This window comes from Monodelphis domestica, chromosome 8, assembly GCF_027887165.1.
Source record: "Monodelphis domestica isolate mMonDom1 chromosome 8, mMonDom1.pri, whole genome shotgun sequence".
Taxonomy (NCBI): Eukaryota; Metazoa; Chordata; class Mammalia; order Didelphimorphia; family Didelphidae; genus Monodelphis; species Monodelphis domestica.
This window is the reverse complement of record NC_077234.1, coordinates 48459887-48478821: the sequence shown is the minus strand read 5'-3', so window position 1 is coordinate 48478821 and position 18935 is coordinate 48459887. Positions and strand designations below refer to the sequence as shown.

The 18935-nt window shown below is 37.3% G+C and overlaps 1 protein-coding gene across 2 annotated transcripts in view; it reads right to left on the bottom strand.

Annotated features, from left to right (window-relative positions):
• Positions 1–18935, bottom strand: part of ANKUB1 (ankyrin repeat and ubiquitin domain containing 1) — a 56663-nt gene that overhangs the window by 16688 nt on the left and 21040 nt on the right. The window contains exons 4-6 of one of the 2 annotated variants that reach the window (XM_007502047.3): positions 17693–17909; positions 12769–12883; positions 8676–9617 (exon numbers count right to left, since the gene is read on the bottom strand). In XM_007502047.3, coding sequence (XP_007502109.2) covers positions 8676–9617; positions 12769–12883; positions 17693–17909 — 1274 coding nt within the window. The remainder of the gene's footprint in view (positions 1–8675; positions 9618–12768; positions 12884–17692; positions 17910–18935) is intronic. The other variant, XM_007502049.3, reaches the window with a different exon arrangement.

Sequence of the window (18935 nt, the reverse complement as noted above, 5' to 3'; positions counted from 1 at the left end):
CTAAATTCTTTCAGAGGAAAATATGATCATTTAATAAAAATCACATTAATAAAATAGAAGATTTCCAAGCACTCTTGAAGAAAAGACCAGACTTAAACAGAAAATATGGTATCCAAATACAAAATTCAAGAGAATTATAAAAAGGTACATAAGGAAGAGAAAAAAAATATAAGGGTCTCAATAAGGCCAAACTGTTTATATTCCTAAATAGAAAGATGATATTTGTAACTCTTAAAAATCTTTTACTATTATTATAGTAGTGTAGAAGAAGTATACATAGACAGAGGGTGTGAAAAAGAGGATACACTCAGAAAATGGGAAGATAGAAGTAAAATGGGTTAATTATATCACATAGAAAGGAGTGGAAGGGCAAACTATTACAGTGGAGGGGAGGATGAGGGTGGTGATGGGTAATACTTAAACCTTATACTCATTGGAATTGGCTCAGAGAGGGAAGAACAGCCAGATTCATTGGGGTGTAGAATCCTATCTTACCCTACAAAGTAGTAGAAGGAGGGAATAATAAAAGGAGTGGTAGAGAGGGGGGTGATATAAAGGAGGGAGAAGTTGGGTGGAGGGAGAAATGATTAAAAGACCCTTTAGAAAAATAGGAGGGGAATAAGAGGGGTGGTGGTGGAAAAGGAATAATATAAAGGAAGTGGAATGGGAGGAATGATTAAAAATTTACTGCTCTTCTGACTTGGAATTGATATTTTTAAATATCAATTTTTTAAAAAACCCTTACCTTCCGTCTTGGAGCCAATACTGTGTATAAGCTCCAAGGCAGAAGAGCAGTAAGGGCTAAGCAATGGAGGTTAAGTGACTTGCTCAGAATCACACAGCTGGGAAGTGCCTGAGGCCAGATTTGAACCTAGGACTTCCCATCTCTAGGCCTGGCTCTCAATCCATTGAGCTACCCAGCTGCCCCCTAAATATCAATTTTAAATAAATGTTTGGGGGAAAAAAGACTATTGAGATCTGGAGAATTGCATCTTATGGGTTTGATGGCCATAAAGAAAGGGTCCTGGAAACAATGGGCAAAAGGAAAAGTCAAACATGTTTCTACTGCAATTGGATAGGATATTTTAAAAGGGATTGCAGGAAACACCAGCAGAATAAGTCTGCAAAGGGGAAAAAATCCTCCAATTATCCAGAAGAGGGGTTACCTGCTGCTTAACCCTTCAATACCCTGGCATCCACAATTGTCCAGAGTATCTGATCATTAGTATTCCCTAGGAGGATAATTATTCACAATGACTGGAGGAGGGAGGTAGACATAATCTAGGCATATTTATTGGGAATATGGTAGTGAATACAGGTGTAGTAAAGGGACCTTTGATAGAAATAAGTGTAAATGGAACTCTTTTTGATGGTCTGGTGGGCACATGGCCCACTTCCTATGCACTGAAATGTTCTCCTGAGGCTCCCCACTCCTCTTGCCATAGAGAAAGCCTGAAGAGTTTTTGGAGAATTTGAGACTTGTCTTTTCACTACACAGCTTAAATTTCTTTGGACCCTTAATGTGTTTTCACTTATATTTTAGTATGCCTTTTTCACTGTTTTATTGTGTGGGAGGGATCTATTATGGAGGCTTGAGGCCATTATCAACTATGGTCTAAAAGGAATTAGACCAAGACACAAAGAAATTGACCTGATTTATTAGGTGATATTTAATGAACTCAAAACAAAATTTATGGGTCCCTTTTTATATGATTTGACTGCCAGTTTGTGGGCTTAGACTCCCTCGTGATTGTGGGTTTCATAAAATAATATGGGGTTCTTAAAATCAAATGATCCTCTGTGCATCCAGACTGAAGGTTGGTTGTCCCTTGCACTCTTGCTTCCCCTCTGATAGAAGCTTAAGTGTTTGAGAAAGTTAGTGAAGAAAAGGAAATGAATAGAAAGCTAAGAAATAGGGTCAAGGTAAAAACTGACTTTAGTGATAAAAATGGGCTACCTTCCAGTGGAAAATTTCTATTGAGAAATCATTTTTCCATTTTACTCCACTGATGGTCAGGATGAAAGAGTATGATTCTTTTTAAAAATATAGTTTTATTTTAAAAATATTTTCCCATGACTATAGAGTTTATATTCTCTCCCTTCCCTCTTCCCTCCCCACTCCTGGAGCTGACAATCAATTCCACTGTGTTGTGCGTGTATTATCACTCAAAACCTATGAAATAGTATGATTCTAAGTTGAGGCTACTCCCAGTTTCTCTCCTCAAACTATGAAAATGGGTTGGGATCTTTGGACTTTGTTAAAGATAAAAGGATTAAGGACAAGGCTGACTAGTCATGGTGAACCTTCTGACCCAAAAGCCTAAGGGACACTAATACACCTTTGGTAAAACTGTGACCTGATCCAACAATTTTGGAGAGTAATTTGCAATTAATCTGATAGAGCTATAAAACAATATCCTTAGACCCAGCTGAGTCTATTTCCCAAGCTGGTCAGGAAAAAAGAAAAAGAACCTAAATATTCCAAGATATTTATAGCAGCTTTCTTTGTGGTGGCAAAGAACTGGAAATTGAAAGGATGCCTATCAATTGGGGAATGACTAAACAAGTTGTGGCATATAATTGTGGTGAATACTACTGCATTGTGATAAATGACAAATATTAATTTTGGAAAAACATGAAAGATCTACATGAATTTTTGAAGAGTGAAGAAATGAAAAGAACCAAGAGAACATTATATACAGCAAGGGAAATCTTTGAAGAATACCTTATATATGTCAGCTTCCAGAGAAAGAACTAATAAATAGAAATTAGTAAGACATCATTTTGTATATGCATTTTTTTTTTTATCAAATGATGTCTTCTTTGATGGAGGGAGAAGAGGGAGAGATGTAGTCAACTGTGTATTTTAATGTTACAAACAAATAAATAGATTAAAAATAGAAAATAAAAGGTGAGAAAAAAGTTTGAGAATCATTATATTGTTAGCCCTGCTGATAAAGTACTGAACTTTAAGGAACTAGAAACTTCTAGGTTTCCCTACAGTTAAGAGGACATATCAGCTAAAATTATTTGGTTATCACTTAAGAAAATTATAAGATTATTAATTAAGTTTTGTCATAATGTTAGAACCTATTGAATACTTAACATGGGTATATATTAAAAAAGGAAAATTAAAAATTATTTTTCTGTGGGAAAGGTATAAAGCAAGTGCTTGCTACGTTGTGGAATTCTTATTGAGTCCCTGGGACCCCCTTTCCTACTCCTTGCAAAAATGGAGATGAAATTTTAAGCCTGTTTATGATGTAGAATATGTTATCAGTCTATCACTTGTAGAGCTTATGGAGTTATACCTGGAACAATATATATATATAGTATGTGTGTGTGTGTGTGTGTGTGTGTGTGTGTGTGTGTGTGTTATATCTTGAACCAACATAATATTAAAAAAAAAACAAAACCAACCAATCTCCAGTCCCAGTTAGTCTGGAAGTTTACAGTTTTTATTTGGTTTTAGTTTTGGTAAGCTATCATATTCACTATCTATGTGGAATTACAGAATGTAATTATTTTATTGATTTCTAGTAATAGATTTTATACTAGAGTAGCTTAGACTCTAGGGGGAAGATCTGAGTAGATTTTGAGGTCTGGCAAACTTTATTATTATTATACTGCTAGGAGAGAAATAATAATTTAGCCCTAAGCTGGGATTTAGTGAAACTTGCTATTTGAGGTGAAATTTCATGGGACTGTAATCTGATATTATTCTGAGTTTTTATTTCAGGTATGATTGTCTTCATGGTCATGAGGCCAATATTCCACCATTCAAGGGGGATGCCATGTACTACATGTACAGTGGGAATATAGTCTTGGAACTAGTTTAGGTGTGATGTCTGTATCTGGGAAAAGTTATGAGGATGACCTTGGCATTGTTGAAGATAGGGTTCTCTTAACTTGGTTTCCCCATAGTGATACTTCCTTTTGAATAGGAATAGTTCCCACCGGGTTAAATCCTGACTCTGGTTTTGGGACCCTGTAAATGGAAGTAGGACTTTGTATGATTAGCTGCTCCAGAAATTTAACTATGATTTATCTGAATTCAAATAGAACTAAAAATTCTTTCTGTGGCCTTAGGCCTGGGCCTGGAAGACCAGTTTGTTTTTTTTAACCTTCACTTTCTGTCTTAGAATCAATACTGTGCATTGGTTCCAAGGGAGAAGAGTGAAAAGGGCTAGGCAATAAGTGACTTGCCCAGGATCACACAGTTGGATGTATCTGAGGCCAGATTTGAACTGAAGGCCTTCCATCTCTAGGCCTGGCTCTCAATCTACTAAGCCTCCCAGTTTCCATCCTGAAGGACTGTTTCTGATGCTGTTAATAATACTGTCCCTGCTTCTTCCTCTCATAGGACATTTCTATCATCAGAGCAGACAAACAGTGGAAGTTTATCATTGTAATATTGAATCTATTAATTATTAGATTCATACTAAAGCATCTATCTGAATTATTTAATAAGCTGCAGATGAGAAAGATATTGCTGTTTCGATCTGAATTCATAGTCGTTCCATGGTCTAAGCAACACAAATTAGTTCTGGAACTGTCATATGTAGAAGATTAAATCCTTGAAGAATATCAGTTTTAGAATGATCTGGGAGAGTGGGATTGCTCACTGACTCTGATAGGGTGAAGGGAGGAAGAGAGGGAAAGAACATGAATCATGTAACCATGGAAAAATATTCTAAATTAATTAATTTACATTTTAAAAAATGATCTGGGAGTAATTAGCCAAAAGTAAAGGAGGATTTGAAACAAAAATGTAAATCTGTTCATTTGTGAGGTTAAAGTTGGAAACCTCTTCTGTTCTTATTTCACATAATAGAAGTTCAATGCAGTTATCTGAGTGGAAAATAACTTTTGAGCTATCTTGTGATATGTAATGGAAAAATATGACTTTAATTTGGCTTGCTATTTAAACAATTGTTAAAAACCTATACATAGTCTTGAAATGCAGGACAACTACTGAAGACTCACCTAAAAGATGCTCCATTTTTAAAAGGGTTTCTGAGAGCAAGAGTATGTTGGTGAAATGTTTATATCCATGTTTTACTACTTGTTTCATATAAACTGTTCTTCGCCTATAATTTGGGAGTCTATTTAGACATCCCATCATGTAACCCTTTAAATGGCTTGATCTGTGACATGCTTTGTTTACATATTGAGACTTCTTAACAAGGTCTGTTTCCTTGGGGGATACATAGGATCATGACTCAGTGTATCTAAGGTTATTCATCTTTATGCCATTGTCATTGTTGGAAACATTAGGATGTAGGATTCACATCCTATGAGTTTAAGTCCCTGTAGTTTATGGCCTCTAACACTTACTCAAATTGATTTGGCACCAGCAACAGAGATTAAGGGAATACAGTGGAGGATGGAACAAAAATATAACATCAAATGTGGGGCTGCACAATAAATTTTGGTTAGGACCCCATAGGGGAATTATCTGAATGTACCCATCATTTCTGTTCCCTTTGGAGATAGGAGTAATGGGCACTCATAAAAACATAACAAATCCTCTCATTAAGGATGTGACAAAGGGCCATACAGGTAAAAGTGTGACCAGCCTCCCTTAAGGAAAAGTTTTGACGTACCAGCCATGTGTGTCTATATCTCACTTAGAAATCAGCAGTCTATCTGGATTATGATAGAATACTAACCTATTCCCTTCTTTTTGCCTTTATCTTTATCTTATCTAAGTTGGTTTCTCTGGCTAAGAAAATTTAATAAAAATGAAGAAATTGAGGAAAAATGAATAGTGAAAAATCATAAAGAGACTTTAGAGTTCAGTCTATGGGTGTCTCAGTGGATAGTGCCAGACTTGGAGACAGGAAAACTCCTCTTCCTAGGTTCCTGAGTTAGATACTTCCTAGCTTTGTCACCCTGGAAAAGTCACTTAATCTTGTTTGACTCAGTTTCCTCATTTGTAAAATGAACTGGAGAAAAGAATGGCAACCCACTCTAGTATCTCTACCAAGAAAACCCCAGATGGGGTCAGGGACAGTCAAATAAGACATAGCAACAATAAAAGTCTAATCTAAAGCTCAGGAAGACGTAGTAACTTGCCCAGAGCTACATAGCTAACCAGTGGTAATGCTGGGACACAAACCCTAGGTTTTCTGATTCTAAATAAAAGTCTTCTTCCTTTAATCTTATTTCTGCCTTCCCACTTACTGTTTTCAGTTGGAAATTTTTTATTATTGATGTTTTGTATCAATAAGAAATCCTTATAAAAGTAGAAGTGAAAGAAAAGAAAGATCTTGGTTTGGGTTCAAGTTTTGTAATAGAATGGTGATGCTTTGGATAGAGTGCCAGCCTTAAAGTGGAGTAGACCTCAGTTCAAATCCTACCCCAGACACTTAATAACTTTATGAACCCTGGCTAAGCCATTTGACTTCTCTCACCCTCAATTCCCACATCTGTAAAATGGAGAAAATAATAGCACCCACTTCACAGAGTTGTTGTGAGGATCAAATAAGATGGTATATCTGTAAAGTGTTTTGCAAACCTTAAAGTGTTAGAAAAAAATCTTAGCAATTTATTATTCTGAATGAAATTAGAATGAAGTGTGTCCCTAAATATCCCACTGAAACAATTCTAATTTATGATAACAAAAGTGTCAAAAACATCCAGTTCATATGCCCAAAGGGCGATAAAAGACTGTCTGCCCTCTGATCCAGCCATAGCACTGCTGGGTTTGTACCCCAAAGAGATAATAAGGAAAAAGACTTGTACAAGAATATTCATAGCTGCACTCTTTGTGGTGGCCAAAAATTGGAAAATGAGGGGATGCCCTTCAACTGGGGAATGGCTGAACAAATTGTGGTATATGTTGGTGATGGAATACTATTGTGCTCAAAGGAATAATGAACTGGAGGGATTCCATGTTAACTGGAACAACCTTCAGGAACTGATGCAGAGCGAAAGGAACAGAACCAGGAGAACATTGTACACAGGGACTGATACACGGTGGTACAATTGAATGTAATGGACTTCTCCGTTAGTGTCAATGCAGTGATCCTGAACAACCCGTTGGGATCTATGAGAAAGAACACTATCCACATCCAGAGGAAACAGAGTGGGACTGGAAACACTGAAGAAAAACAACTGCTTGAATACATGGATCAAAGGGATATGGTTGGGGATGTCGATTCTAAATGAACATCCTGGTGCCAACATCAAAAGTATGGAAATAGGTCCTGATCAAGGACACAAGTAATACCCAATGAAGGGAAGGGTGGGTGGTGGGGAGGGAGGGAAATAATGTGATTATTGTAACCAAGGAATAATGTTCTAAATTGACTAATTCAAATGAAAAAAAAAAAAAGCATCCAGTTCAGATAATTTTGCTTATTCCTGAAAACTATCAACTTTTGTTCAGTTTAATATTCTAGTTTTCTCATCCTGTTCAATATTTATCTCCAAGAGCTTCACCTCACTATTTTGCTTAATTCATCTTGGCTCACTTTGTTATTCATTTACTTACCAATTTACTGCCTTTTTCATCATTGCTCAGTTATCTGTCAGGAGTAGGCAAACTCTAGCTCTTTAGGCTTGGTTTTTATATGGCCCTCAAACTAAGAATGATTTTCACATTCCAAAGTACAATAAGATTTTATTTAAAAATATAAAAACAATCTTAGTTTTCAGGTTATATAAAAGCAGGCAGCTTCCATATTTGGCCAAGGGTTGTAGTTTATTTACTCCAGGCTTTTTAATTCCCATTTCCCCTTCTTTCTCAAATTCTTTGTTCCATTCCCAACTACAGAAATACTTTTTTTTTTTAAACCCTTACCTTCCATCTTAGAATCAAGACTATGATTGGTTCCAAGGCAGAAGAGCAGTAAGGGCTAGGCAATAAGGGTTAAGTGACTAGCCCAGGATCACATAGCTAGATAGTGTCTGAGGTCAGATTTAAACCTAGGATCTCCCATCTCTAGGCCTGGCTCTCAATCCACTGAGCCATATACATACATATAATGTAAGGAAATGAATATTCCATATTTTCCTTCAAAAATAAAAATAAACAAAACCAGAGGACCTTTTGATTTAACATGTAACTTTTCACTGAGGAACTCCATAATGATAAGTCTTGATAAGCCTAAGCCCCATTTTCCCTTTCCCCTATCACTCCTTACCACCTCCCCTGCACCTACTGGACAGAAAAAATGCAGCTGTTCCACCTGATAGGACACTTACTTCCCATGTTGTAGCCTGACAAATTCATGATGGATTAATGATCTGAATTCTACTGTCTGTACTATGCCAAGATGGGGTGCTATAGTTTGTAGGGGACTCTGATAAGATGAGCTATAATATAAATGGAGCGCTGGACTCATCTCCCAACTGGGGACTCACAGTAGAGGTGGGATCCCCAGAGGGTAGCTGATTCCTCCTCCACTGATGGCCTTTCTACTGAGGCAATGGATATGGTAATAGACTTGGAGGCAGGAAGACTTGATTCCAAGTGTTCTTGACTCTAAGACTATATCCCTAGGCTTTGAGAATTGGATTCATGAAAGAAGGAAAGTTGGGATAAGTGCCTCAGAGCATATGCTACATATAATAATGATGATGATAATGCTCACCATCCTCATCCTCTTTGACTTAGGATGCACAATTTTAGATGTCTGCTGACATGAATGGTTAAAGAAGAAAAATACCTTGCTGTAGCTAAGCAGTGGATTGCATTCTCTCTCGTAGTCTTCCCACTGTGTTCCAAGAAAGATTGAAGGGAGGAACTTAAGAAACAAGCTGCTTTAGGTGTTTTATAGCAAAAGGGAGGATGATGTGTATAGTTCTTCAAAGCAAGTAAAGGAAGAGGAATTTGGTCTGAATATAGATTTTTTGTATTAATTTCCTTCTTTCTATACGTCGTTATCTTTTTTTTTGGATTGCTTGAGCGAAATTCTTGTAAACTTGAGAACTCCTTTGTTTGTTCTATTGGAGGCAGTTTTATGCTTTCTATACTTTTCTGTTGCCGTGGAACTGTTGAAGGATGCCCAGTTTTCTTCATTGGAATTTTATCATGGACACTTGGCAATTTGGAAACTTTGCTTTTTGTGTCCTTGCTCCTAGATTTACTCCATTCCTTGGAGGTCATTTTTGGTTGGGTAAAACCATCCACCATGACAAAATCTCCAACTCGAGTCCTGAATGCATGAATCCTGATCTGCCCTGTTCTTTGTAGGATGCGATGCTGAGCTCTGAGAAGCCATTGTTTGATTTTAACATAGATCCTCATGGGGACTGAAATTTTAGAATAAGAAATTGTGGACCACATCTTTGACACCAAGTATAACACACAATCTTTATGCCTGTTTTTGAGGGCAATCGTCAGTGGGATTTCTCCCACTGCATTTTTGCAGACCAGGCACAGGACATTGTAATTGATGAAGGCCTTAAGTATCAATAATTGACCTGTTTCTGCAGCTGCATGAATGGGACATTTAATAGTATCTGGGTGATGATTTTCATGACACCATTCTCGATAGGGATGTACACCAACTGCTTCATTGGGCTTTGCTCCTTGCCGTAGGGTCCACTCTGTGAGCTCAACATAGCCATAAAATGCAGCCAGATAAAGTGCTACCCTCTTCTGGTACCTGAGTGAATGTAAGAAAATAGGAAAATTTTAATAAAATAGGTACCTGTTACATTACTAAATATTCTGTTGCAACTATTTATCTCTTGCTAGATAGAAGTATGTAAATAATATTTCTATTAAATATTAATTTTTGGTAAAACGAGTAGTAATAAGTCATTTTAATACCACTGGCCCCATTTGCAAATATTATACCACCTGCAATGTTCCTTCAGTGATACTATACAGCTTCATCATAGATTTAATAGATAATCATAGATAATCAGTCATTAAAAAAATTGAAGTTGAACTAGTTGCCCAAAGGAGCTTACTTTTTTTTTAAAACCCTTACCTTCCTTCTTGGAGTCAATACTGTGTATTGGCATCAAGGCAGAAGAGTGGTAAGGGCTAGACAATGGGGGCCAAGTGACTTGCCCAGGGTCACACAGCTGGGAAGTGTCTGAGGCTAGATTTGAACCTAGAACCTCCCGTCTCTAGGCCTGACTCTCAATCCACTTTGCTACCCAGCTGCCCCCAGGAGCTTACTTTTTAATAGGGGTAAGGAGAATACAGAATATGGACAGATGAGTTTACAAATGATAATCTGATTTGTTATTACATGTAATTGGTATAAATAAATAAATATAAATGATAATTTGAAGAGAAATAGGGAGCTAGTATTGGCAACTAAAGGAATCAGCAAAGGCTCCCTATCATCTGAGCTGAACTTTTGAGGAAGCTAGGGATTCTCAGAGATACAGATGTGATGTGAAAATATATCCTAAGTATGCAGACAAGTGCAAAAGCATGAAGTCAAGAGACAGAATGCCAAGTTGATGAAATGACTTGACTAGAACACAGAATATGTGTAGAATAAATAAATAAACTAATTAAAATTTTTAATATAAAAAGCCTCCAGAGAATTTAATTTATTACACTGAAGAGTACTAGAGTCTTGAAGAGAGATGATTCCTTTCTAACAGTTTGTGCAGAATGTTAGGCCAGGCCAACAAGTAGATTAACTAGACTAGAAGTGGTGTTCCTGCGACCAGGAAAATGTTGTCATTCTAAGACAAGGGTGACACTCATATTTGAGTTTTGGCTACACTAAATGTGCTCTTCTATTTCTGTCCAGGGGAGGAAGCTCTGACTTGAGGTCCAATATGGAGCTATAGCTAGAGGTGATCTGATAACCATGGTAAGTAGAGTCTTGGCAGGAATCTAAGAACAACTGTGAAAAGGGAGGAAAGGGCAGTTAAAATTTACTAAGCACTCACTTCGTACCAGGCACTGTGCAAAGCACCAAAGATAACAAAGAAAGATGAATCAGGGTTCCTGTCCTTGAGAAGCTAACGTTCCAATAGAGAGATACAGGCAAATAACTACACACACACACCAGATATTTTTTAGATCTTATTACTTTATCATTATATTTTTAATTTTAATTTTTATAACCCTTACCTTCTGTCTTAGTATCAATTCTTTTTTTTTAAACCCTCACCTCCCATCTTAGAATCAATACTGTGTATTGGTTCCAAAGCAGAAGAGTGGTAAGGGCTAGGCAATGGGGGTTAAGTGATAGAGCTAGAAAGTATCTGAGGGCAGATTTGAACTCTGATTCTCCCAACTCCAGGTCTGACACTTTGTCCACTGTGCTACCTAGCAGTCCCAAGATATATATTACTTTATAAATAGACAGTACTCTCAGAAGATGATAGAGAAGGGAGCAGTGGGAAAGGTCTCCTGTGAAAGGGGAGTGGAGTTGAATCTTAGAAGAAGCCAGAAAGCCAGATGAGTTCTGAAGGAAGTCCACAGAGTAAATGACATTCAGACTGAGCAATTCATGCTGATTTAATATCTTCCCACCAAGCTGACAGATTCTTAGTTGTCTGGGTCATTGGTCTAAGACTTCTCTTTAGTAAGGCTGTAGGCATGGAATTTTAGCAATACTTGTTCTTTCTGAATAAAGACTGAGTCCATGAAATTTCCCCAAGGTCTTGGGGCACAACAAACTTGGGACCTATAACACTCAGTGAGTAGGAAGTTTAGTCTCAACAATTAAGAACGCGTAGGTTGCTGGGGTGGGGATGGGGGGAAGACTGGTCCATATGGGGGTTAATTAGGAGAAGGCTCTATAAAGATTCTTTTGCCTATCAAAATGGATAGTCCTAATTGTTTCATTGAATTGGGCTAAAGCAGTAAGAGTGGACTGGACTTGATACTCCCCAAATTGGTAGAATTCCCCTGGTCCTCTGAATCTAGGGAGAACCAGACACTTGAGTGAAGGCAGAAGATTTCCGGGGCAAAAGTAGCTAAAACCATCTTATCCCTCCTAAGCTGCTAAGTGGGTAACTTACATACCCCTGCCATTTTCTATCTGCCAGAAGCATGATGGAAATTGAGAAGAATTTTCTCACCCTGACTTAGATACCAAGCAGATTGGAAGAAGTTCTGCTGCTAGGGAGTAATTTGATAAAAAAGAAGAACTCTGACCTGGCACATTCTTTGTGGCTAAAGAGGATAACCACCCTTTCTTTAAGGAAGAAGCCCTAGCAAAGGAAGGCAGCTCCAGCAGATGGCAGTAATATAGCGAAGGAGTCCAATAGTTGGTGAGAAGAGATTAAATCAACCTAGATTGTTGAACCTGAATATCATTCACTCTTCCTGCTAGGTTCCTACCTACCATTGTGAGGATGAGGTGAACAAAATGAAAAAGTAGGGGTTGACTTGAGCCATAGATCAGTTGCAATCGCCAAGCCTAGAGGAAGAGAACATTCTAATTCATATGTGGGGAAGGGGGAAATGAGAGGGAGAAATGGAGATCCAAGCCAAGACTTAATAGATATCCAAGGAGGTAAACAGAAGTCTAGGCTGAATTTAAAGTCAGAACTTTATAAAAAGTTTCAAAGTATTCACCAATGACAGTTTCTTCACACAAATAACCAGCCTGAGATACTATCTTTTACAGCAATGAATGGTTAACCACACATCTCCTTCGTTTTGTTGTGTATGATGAAACCACAGACCCAAAGAGTAAGAACAGAATAAGTTGACCACTGAGATGCCTTATAACTCTGGATGCATATCTACATCAAGAGTTGTTAGGAGTAGCTGTTCATATGAAAAAAAGAAACTTTATTAATAGAAGTAACATTTATTTTTAGCAACCATACCTGAGTACTGGTTCCTCTTCTGAGAGATACCGTTTGACTGTAACTGTTTGTCCTTGCAGACAACCAATCAGAAATTCTTTCCATTCATCCCATACATCTAGGTGAAGTGTTGTTCCTATAGATGAGAACAAACAATATTTTATGATCCTTGTCTTTGACTGTGAATTCTAATTCACAAAGTTTGCTTGACCAAAATGAAAATGGCTTGCTATTGTGGATGTGCTGGAATGTATGTTTCTTCCAGGAGAGCATAAATGGCCTCTGGATTAGTATGGAGCTTCTAGCTTAGTCATTCATTTGGAAATGTCACCCTGATTTCAGAGTACTTATATTTCCCCATCTGTAATATTGATTGTTTCCCATATATGTGCATGGTCAAAGGATATTAAGGAAATATATATGGGAAAAAATTTCTTACTATAAATAGCTATATTAAAAATACTCTTTTCGACTCCTTTTGATCTTAGAAACTAAAAATACTTGATAGTATATATGCCACAAAAAGCACTGCTATAAATACTCTAGCATATATGAGACCTTTCATTTGACCTAACTACTAATTTAACACTGATGTACCCACTTCTGAACCCACAGACACTATCTTCCATTCTTTCTCTCTTTTGTTTTTCCTTTCTTCTCTCCTTTCTCCATTCTGTCATTTCCCTTTTCTTCCCCTTTTCACATTCTTTGTTCTTTGCCTTTTCTTCTACTTTTCAAGAGGAAATATACAATGGGGCATGTAAGACTTAATGTGTGAGAAGGAAAGATGCTACCAGATAAATAATGTCTGGCTAAGTTATACCTTGTACTCTTCTGGTCCTATTCTCCAGTGGTCTTGATTTTGGTTTAACAGAACTTGACAGTCTACTGTAAATTTTAAAACTATTCCACCCTAATCAGACCATTCTTTAGAAGACATGATTTAGCTATTTCCTGATCAATAACAATAGAGATACTTGGAATAACAGAATCGGGTCTTGGAAACTCTACATTCTCCACCCTTCTTAGTTTTAACAAGATTAGGAAGGTCTGCATCAAACTCAAGATTTAATTATCTGAGAAAATGGCCTTCAACAGACATGTACAAAAAAAGGACAGACCTCTGGGCTGTCCTAAGTCAAGCTTGAGCCACCATTGGGACATGTGAGACACAGGAAGTGAGGTAGAGAACAGCCTCTGGGGTTCTCGTGACTTCCTGTGGAGAGGGCTAGACACCAGTTTGATCTTGGAGCTCAAGCTTGGAGGAGCCCCACAGATAGCTTTCCTTCAGATCAGTCACAGGAGTGATAAGGACTGACTCCCTTCTTGCCTTGGCTCTTCAGGGCCTTAAACTCCCGTTTTGGCTAAGACTGAGCCAGAGTGGTTTTGAGTTAAACTCCGTTTCTTCTCTCCTTCTCTCTCTCCCTCTAATATTTTCTTCCTCTTGTAATTAAATCACCATAAAATTTCCAGCTGAGTTTGGATGTTTCATTAGGATTTTATAAATAAAATCCTTGGCGACCAAATATAATTATTACATTCAATCTCAACCATAATTTTAACCTTTACACTGCCAGAGTCTTCCTTGACTTCACAACCTAATTTAGACACCAGGTCTTCTCAAACTTCCTTCCTATTTGCTTTCTCTATTTCCCCACAGTTGTTGATCTTGTGATTTTTCCCTTTCCCAACCTACTATAACTGATTCTGACTCAGATGAACTCACCCATAGTTGAGAGGTCCCCTGACAAATAGGATGATTTCATATCTATGAGAGGACAATTTCATGATGATTCTTTAGTAATGTTTTAATTAAAATACTTTCAAAGACTATAATTGAAAATTCAAAGTTTATTTATTAAAGGGCTCCAATTCTACTGACTTTTTCTAGTAAGATGCTTAATTTCCCTTGAGATAGGCATGAGAGAGCAGTGACTTTAAATAGCCCATTCTAGATTCAATAATTTCATTTACTGGTACTCCATTATCTACAAAATACTAATTTATTGTGAGATTACATATATTTTGATGCTCTGCCTTTCCTTTGTGTAATAACTCCTCTGCAAGTAGGAGGAATGACTTAGACACCAAAAGATTGCCTGAGATTTTGAATTTTCACTTATCTTTTTCCTATGCAAGGAAATATCACATAGTATTAGGAAGGAGGTGAAACTTGAAAGAGCCCACAAAGAGGAGGAAAAACTGAGAGGAAGTAGAAGGTATCCTGGATTAGAGCAGCAGTCTCCCTTCTCAAGACCACAGGAAGAAGAGAAAGCTAAAGTAGCAAATGACAAGATTTAAGACTATGGCTTCTTTCTCAGTTGGCTGGAGCACTAATGAAAAGTGGGCACATTGTGGGGAACTTATGGTCTGGCACATTATGGGCAATGTGTAGGAACTTATGGTTTTCATTCCCCCACATTACCCAACTTGGCCTAAATGCAGCTAAAATCTGGATCTGAAACTGGTTCTTCTCCTAAAAGTTGTATTTTATAAATACAGTTTTATTTTTTATTTATATTTGTGGTTGATTTAGACATGTACGTGTTCTTATATCCCTTTGTTTGCAATCCAAACTTGCAGTGGAAGCCAGGATCAGTCTTCTAGTTTTAGTCACAGAAGGATACTGCCTGGGAAGCTTTTTCTTCTGTGCTCCTAGCTGGTAATTTCAATCTCTGGTCCACCGTTTAAGAATCTTGCTTTAAGTGAGGGATTCATCTTGAGCCATTAGCATGATGTTTTTGGTAACTATGAACCTAAAATTGTGAGCAATAGTTTTAAAGGAGAATTCAGAACTAGTCATTTCTAACACACCAAGAAACCCAATTTTCATTATGTTATTGAGAGTCTGGTACCCTGGCAGGACTTTGAATCTGCCTGGATGAGGGGGTACTTGGAATTGAAAGAATAATTTCTTCCATGTATCAGTTAGAAAGAGGGAATAAAGAAAGATTCTTTCCTTCTTTCCTTCCTTCCTCCCTCCTTTCCTTCCTTCCTTCCTTCCTTCCTTTTTCTTTCTTTCTTTCTTTCTTTCTTTCTTTCTTTCTTTCTTTCTTTCTTTCTTTCTTTCTTTCTTTCTTTCTTTCTTTCTTTCTTTCTTTCTTTCTTTCTTTCTTTCTTTCTTTCTTTCTTTCTTTCTTTCTTTCTTTCTTTCTCTTCTCAGAGAGAAGTACAGATATCAAGTACAATGGAGAGATTCACTCAATAAAGAATCAAAAGGTCATGCCTTGTAGAGGACAGCACTGGATCCACTACAGATGCCCCTCAGGGTGGAGGAATCCTAAGATTCCTATGAAATTTTTATATATATCCTCCCATAAGTTTATTACAGGGGATCTACTCCAATATGTTAGTGCCTTCTTCACTTTGTACTGACATCTTTTGAATACCAAAGGAGTTTTTGACTGGTTATCATCTACTCTTACCACATGAACATAAGATCTCTTTTGCTCTTAAATTTTTAAATTAATATGTACTTCACTTCTAAACTTTCTTGTTTTAAATATATTTGCTCACAGCTACTCGGGACCTCTTTCTTGCCTCTAGCTGATACTTGTTTTCAATCCTTAGGAGACTATTGTGTTCCATGTTTCCTGATTGTGTAACAAAAACAATCATTACAGTAGCCATTCAGAGGAAGTGTATTGGATGAATGAATGCTATACTGGTACAGAGGCATGTTGCCCTATTAAAGTCTCAGTGGGAATAGGCAGAAGCAAGTGGGAATAGGCAAGCAAAGCAGGGTCTGTTCCCAGTTTGCCATTGATGCTCTGATGTTTGGTGTAAGAAATAGCTTATGAGTTACTGTATTTTTTTTTTAAACCCTTACCTTCTGTCTTGGAGCCAATACTGTGTATTGGCTCCAAGGCAGAAGACTGGTAAGGGCTAGGCAATGGGGGTTAAGTGACTTGCCCAGGGTCACACAGCTGGAATGTGCCTGAGGCCAGATTTGAACCTAGGACCTCCTGTCTCTAGGCCTGGCTCTCAATGTGAGTTACTTTAGCATAAGGAATGGCAAACTTAACTACTTTTCCAATGCTCTCTAAGGTTTAGTAGAGTGTTGGGCCCCAAATACTTGCTAACTACATGACTCCAAGCAAATTACTTAATCTTTGTTTTCCTCGGTTTCCTTTTTGTAAAATGGAGATCATTATACCACCTACCTCCCATGGTTATTATGAGGGTAAAATGAAACAATGTTTGAAAATCACTGTACAAATTTTAAATGCTAATTATTATTTTTACTATATTATATCATAGGGGCAGCTAGGTGGCACAGTGGATAGTGTCTAGCCTTGAGTTAGTAAGATTTATCTTTGTGAGCTCAAATCTGGCCTCAGATACTTAGCTGTATGATCTTAGGCAAGTCACTTAACCCTATTTGCCTCAGCTTCCTCATTTGTAAAATGAACTGAAAAAGGAAATAGCAAACCATTCCAGTATCCCTGCTAAGAAAACTCCAAATGGGGTCATGAAGAGTTGGACACAATTAAAAAATGACTGAAAAACAATAATTATTGTATGAATTCTATAGGAAAAAGGTAAGGCAAAGAACTACCCACTTGGACAGTGTCCAGAGTATAAATCCAACTTCATTATAATAAAAATCTTTATACAGTATAACCAAAACTTTTCCCTCCCCAGCCTTTCCCTTTCTTCAATCCTCAACTTCAAGAAATATTCAACAGTAGTTCTCTAAACCTCAGTTTGCTAATTTATAAAATGGGAATAATATTAGAACCTACTAAAAAGAGTATAGAGGAGCAAGCAATAATAATCTATATAAAACATTTTATAAAGCACTCTATAAATATCAGTTATTATTATTAATTTCAATCCAAATTTCTGTACAAAAAAAAAATTGAGACAAACCCTTGGAGGGGAATTGACCTGTGATGGACAAGTTTCAGAAAGAGTTTCCAAAGTAAAAAATCATATACTGTACCTATCTCTGTTTGGTAATCAAGCAGTGTGTTACAGTCATACATCTCCCTTCCTTGAGGAGTCCGAAGACAAAAGATACTCACTGGAAAGCCACATCTTAGTGTTATCAGTGTTTTCAGGTAGGATACTTTTTTACTCAGAAGGTAAATGCTTTCCTTTATTGGCATTGTTTCTTGGGTTACTGAATTGAAGATGTGGAGGATTGGTTTGCTTTCTTTCTAAGTGAAAGGAAAAAAGAAAGGAGTATTCAAATTGAGATATAAATTAGCCAGGCTGTACAAGAAGCAGGGATGGGAAAAAAGATTCAAGTTTCAAAGACGACTGAGATCTAGTCTCCTCTTCTGCCACTGAGGTCCTTTGGACTTTAACAATGACAATAGTTACCCATAGTGCTTTAAGTCTTGCAGAGCACCTTACCTGTTATCACAGTTACTCTTTTCTACAACCCAGGGAGGTAGGTGTTTATTTGCCATTTCAGGGATGAGGAAATTGAGGCTGAAAGGGCTTATTGTGACCTGTTCAGTTATTCTAGTAAGTGACTAAGGAAAGATTTAAATAAACCAAGATCTTCTTGACCTTTGCCCAGTAGTCCAAGGCTCTATTTACTATTCCATTCAGCTGATTCACTTAGGGCTGTAGTAGTTATTCATTCTTCTTCAGGATCCCATTTTGGAGTTTTTTGACAAAGATAATGAAGTTGTTTGCCATTTCCTTCTCCAGTTCATTTTACAAATGGGGAACTGAGGCAAACATTGTTAAATTAACCTAGTGTCTGAGGCCAGATTTGAACTTCCTGATTCCAAATCCAGTCTTCTTATCTGCTGCCCCACCTATCTTCCCAGGATTAAAGATAATTTAGGATTAAGAGTAATTTAATTTCACTTGCCTATGATTCTACAAACTAAGGAGATGAGGAGTTTAAATAACCTTGTATCATTTTGTTTTGGAAATGATCCTACCTCTTTCTCTTTTGACTGGAAATGTTGTTTACAAACTTGTGGCTTTGTTCCTTTTTATTTTGTAGATGTTTCAAGAAAATGAGTGTAGCTAAGGCTCTTGAAAAGAAAACTGATTACTGTAAAACTCTACTATTGGAGGCAAACTACTCCAATCTTTCTGTTCACAACACACACACACACACACACACACACATACACGCCCATGTATACACGCACACAAATTCCAAAAATTAATAAATAGTAAGCTATTGAATTTTGGTTTTCTGAAGAAAAGGGATCCCAGGC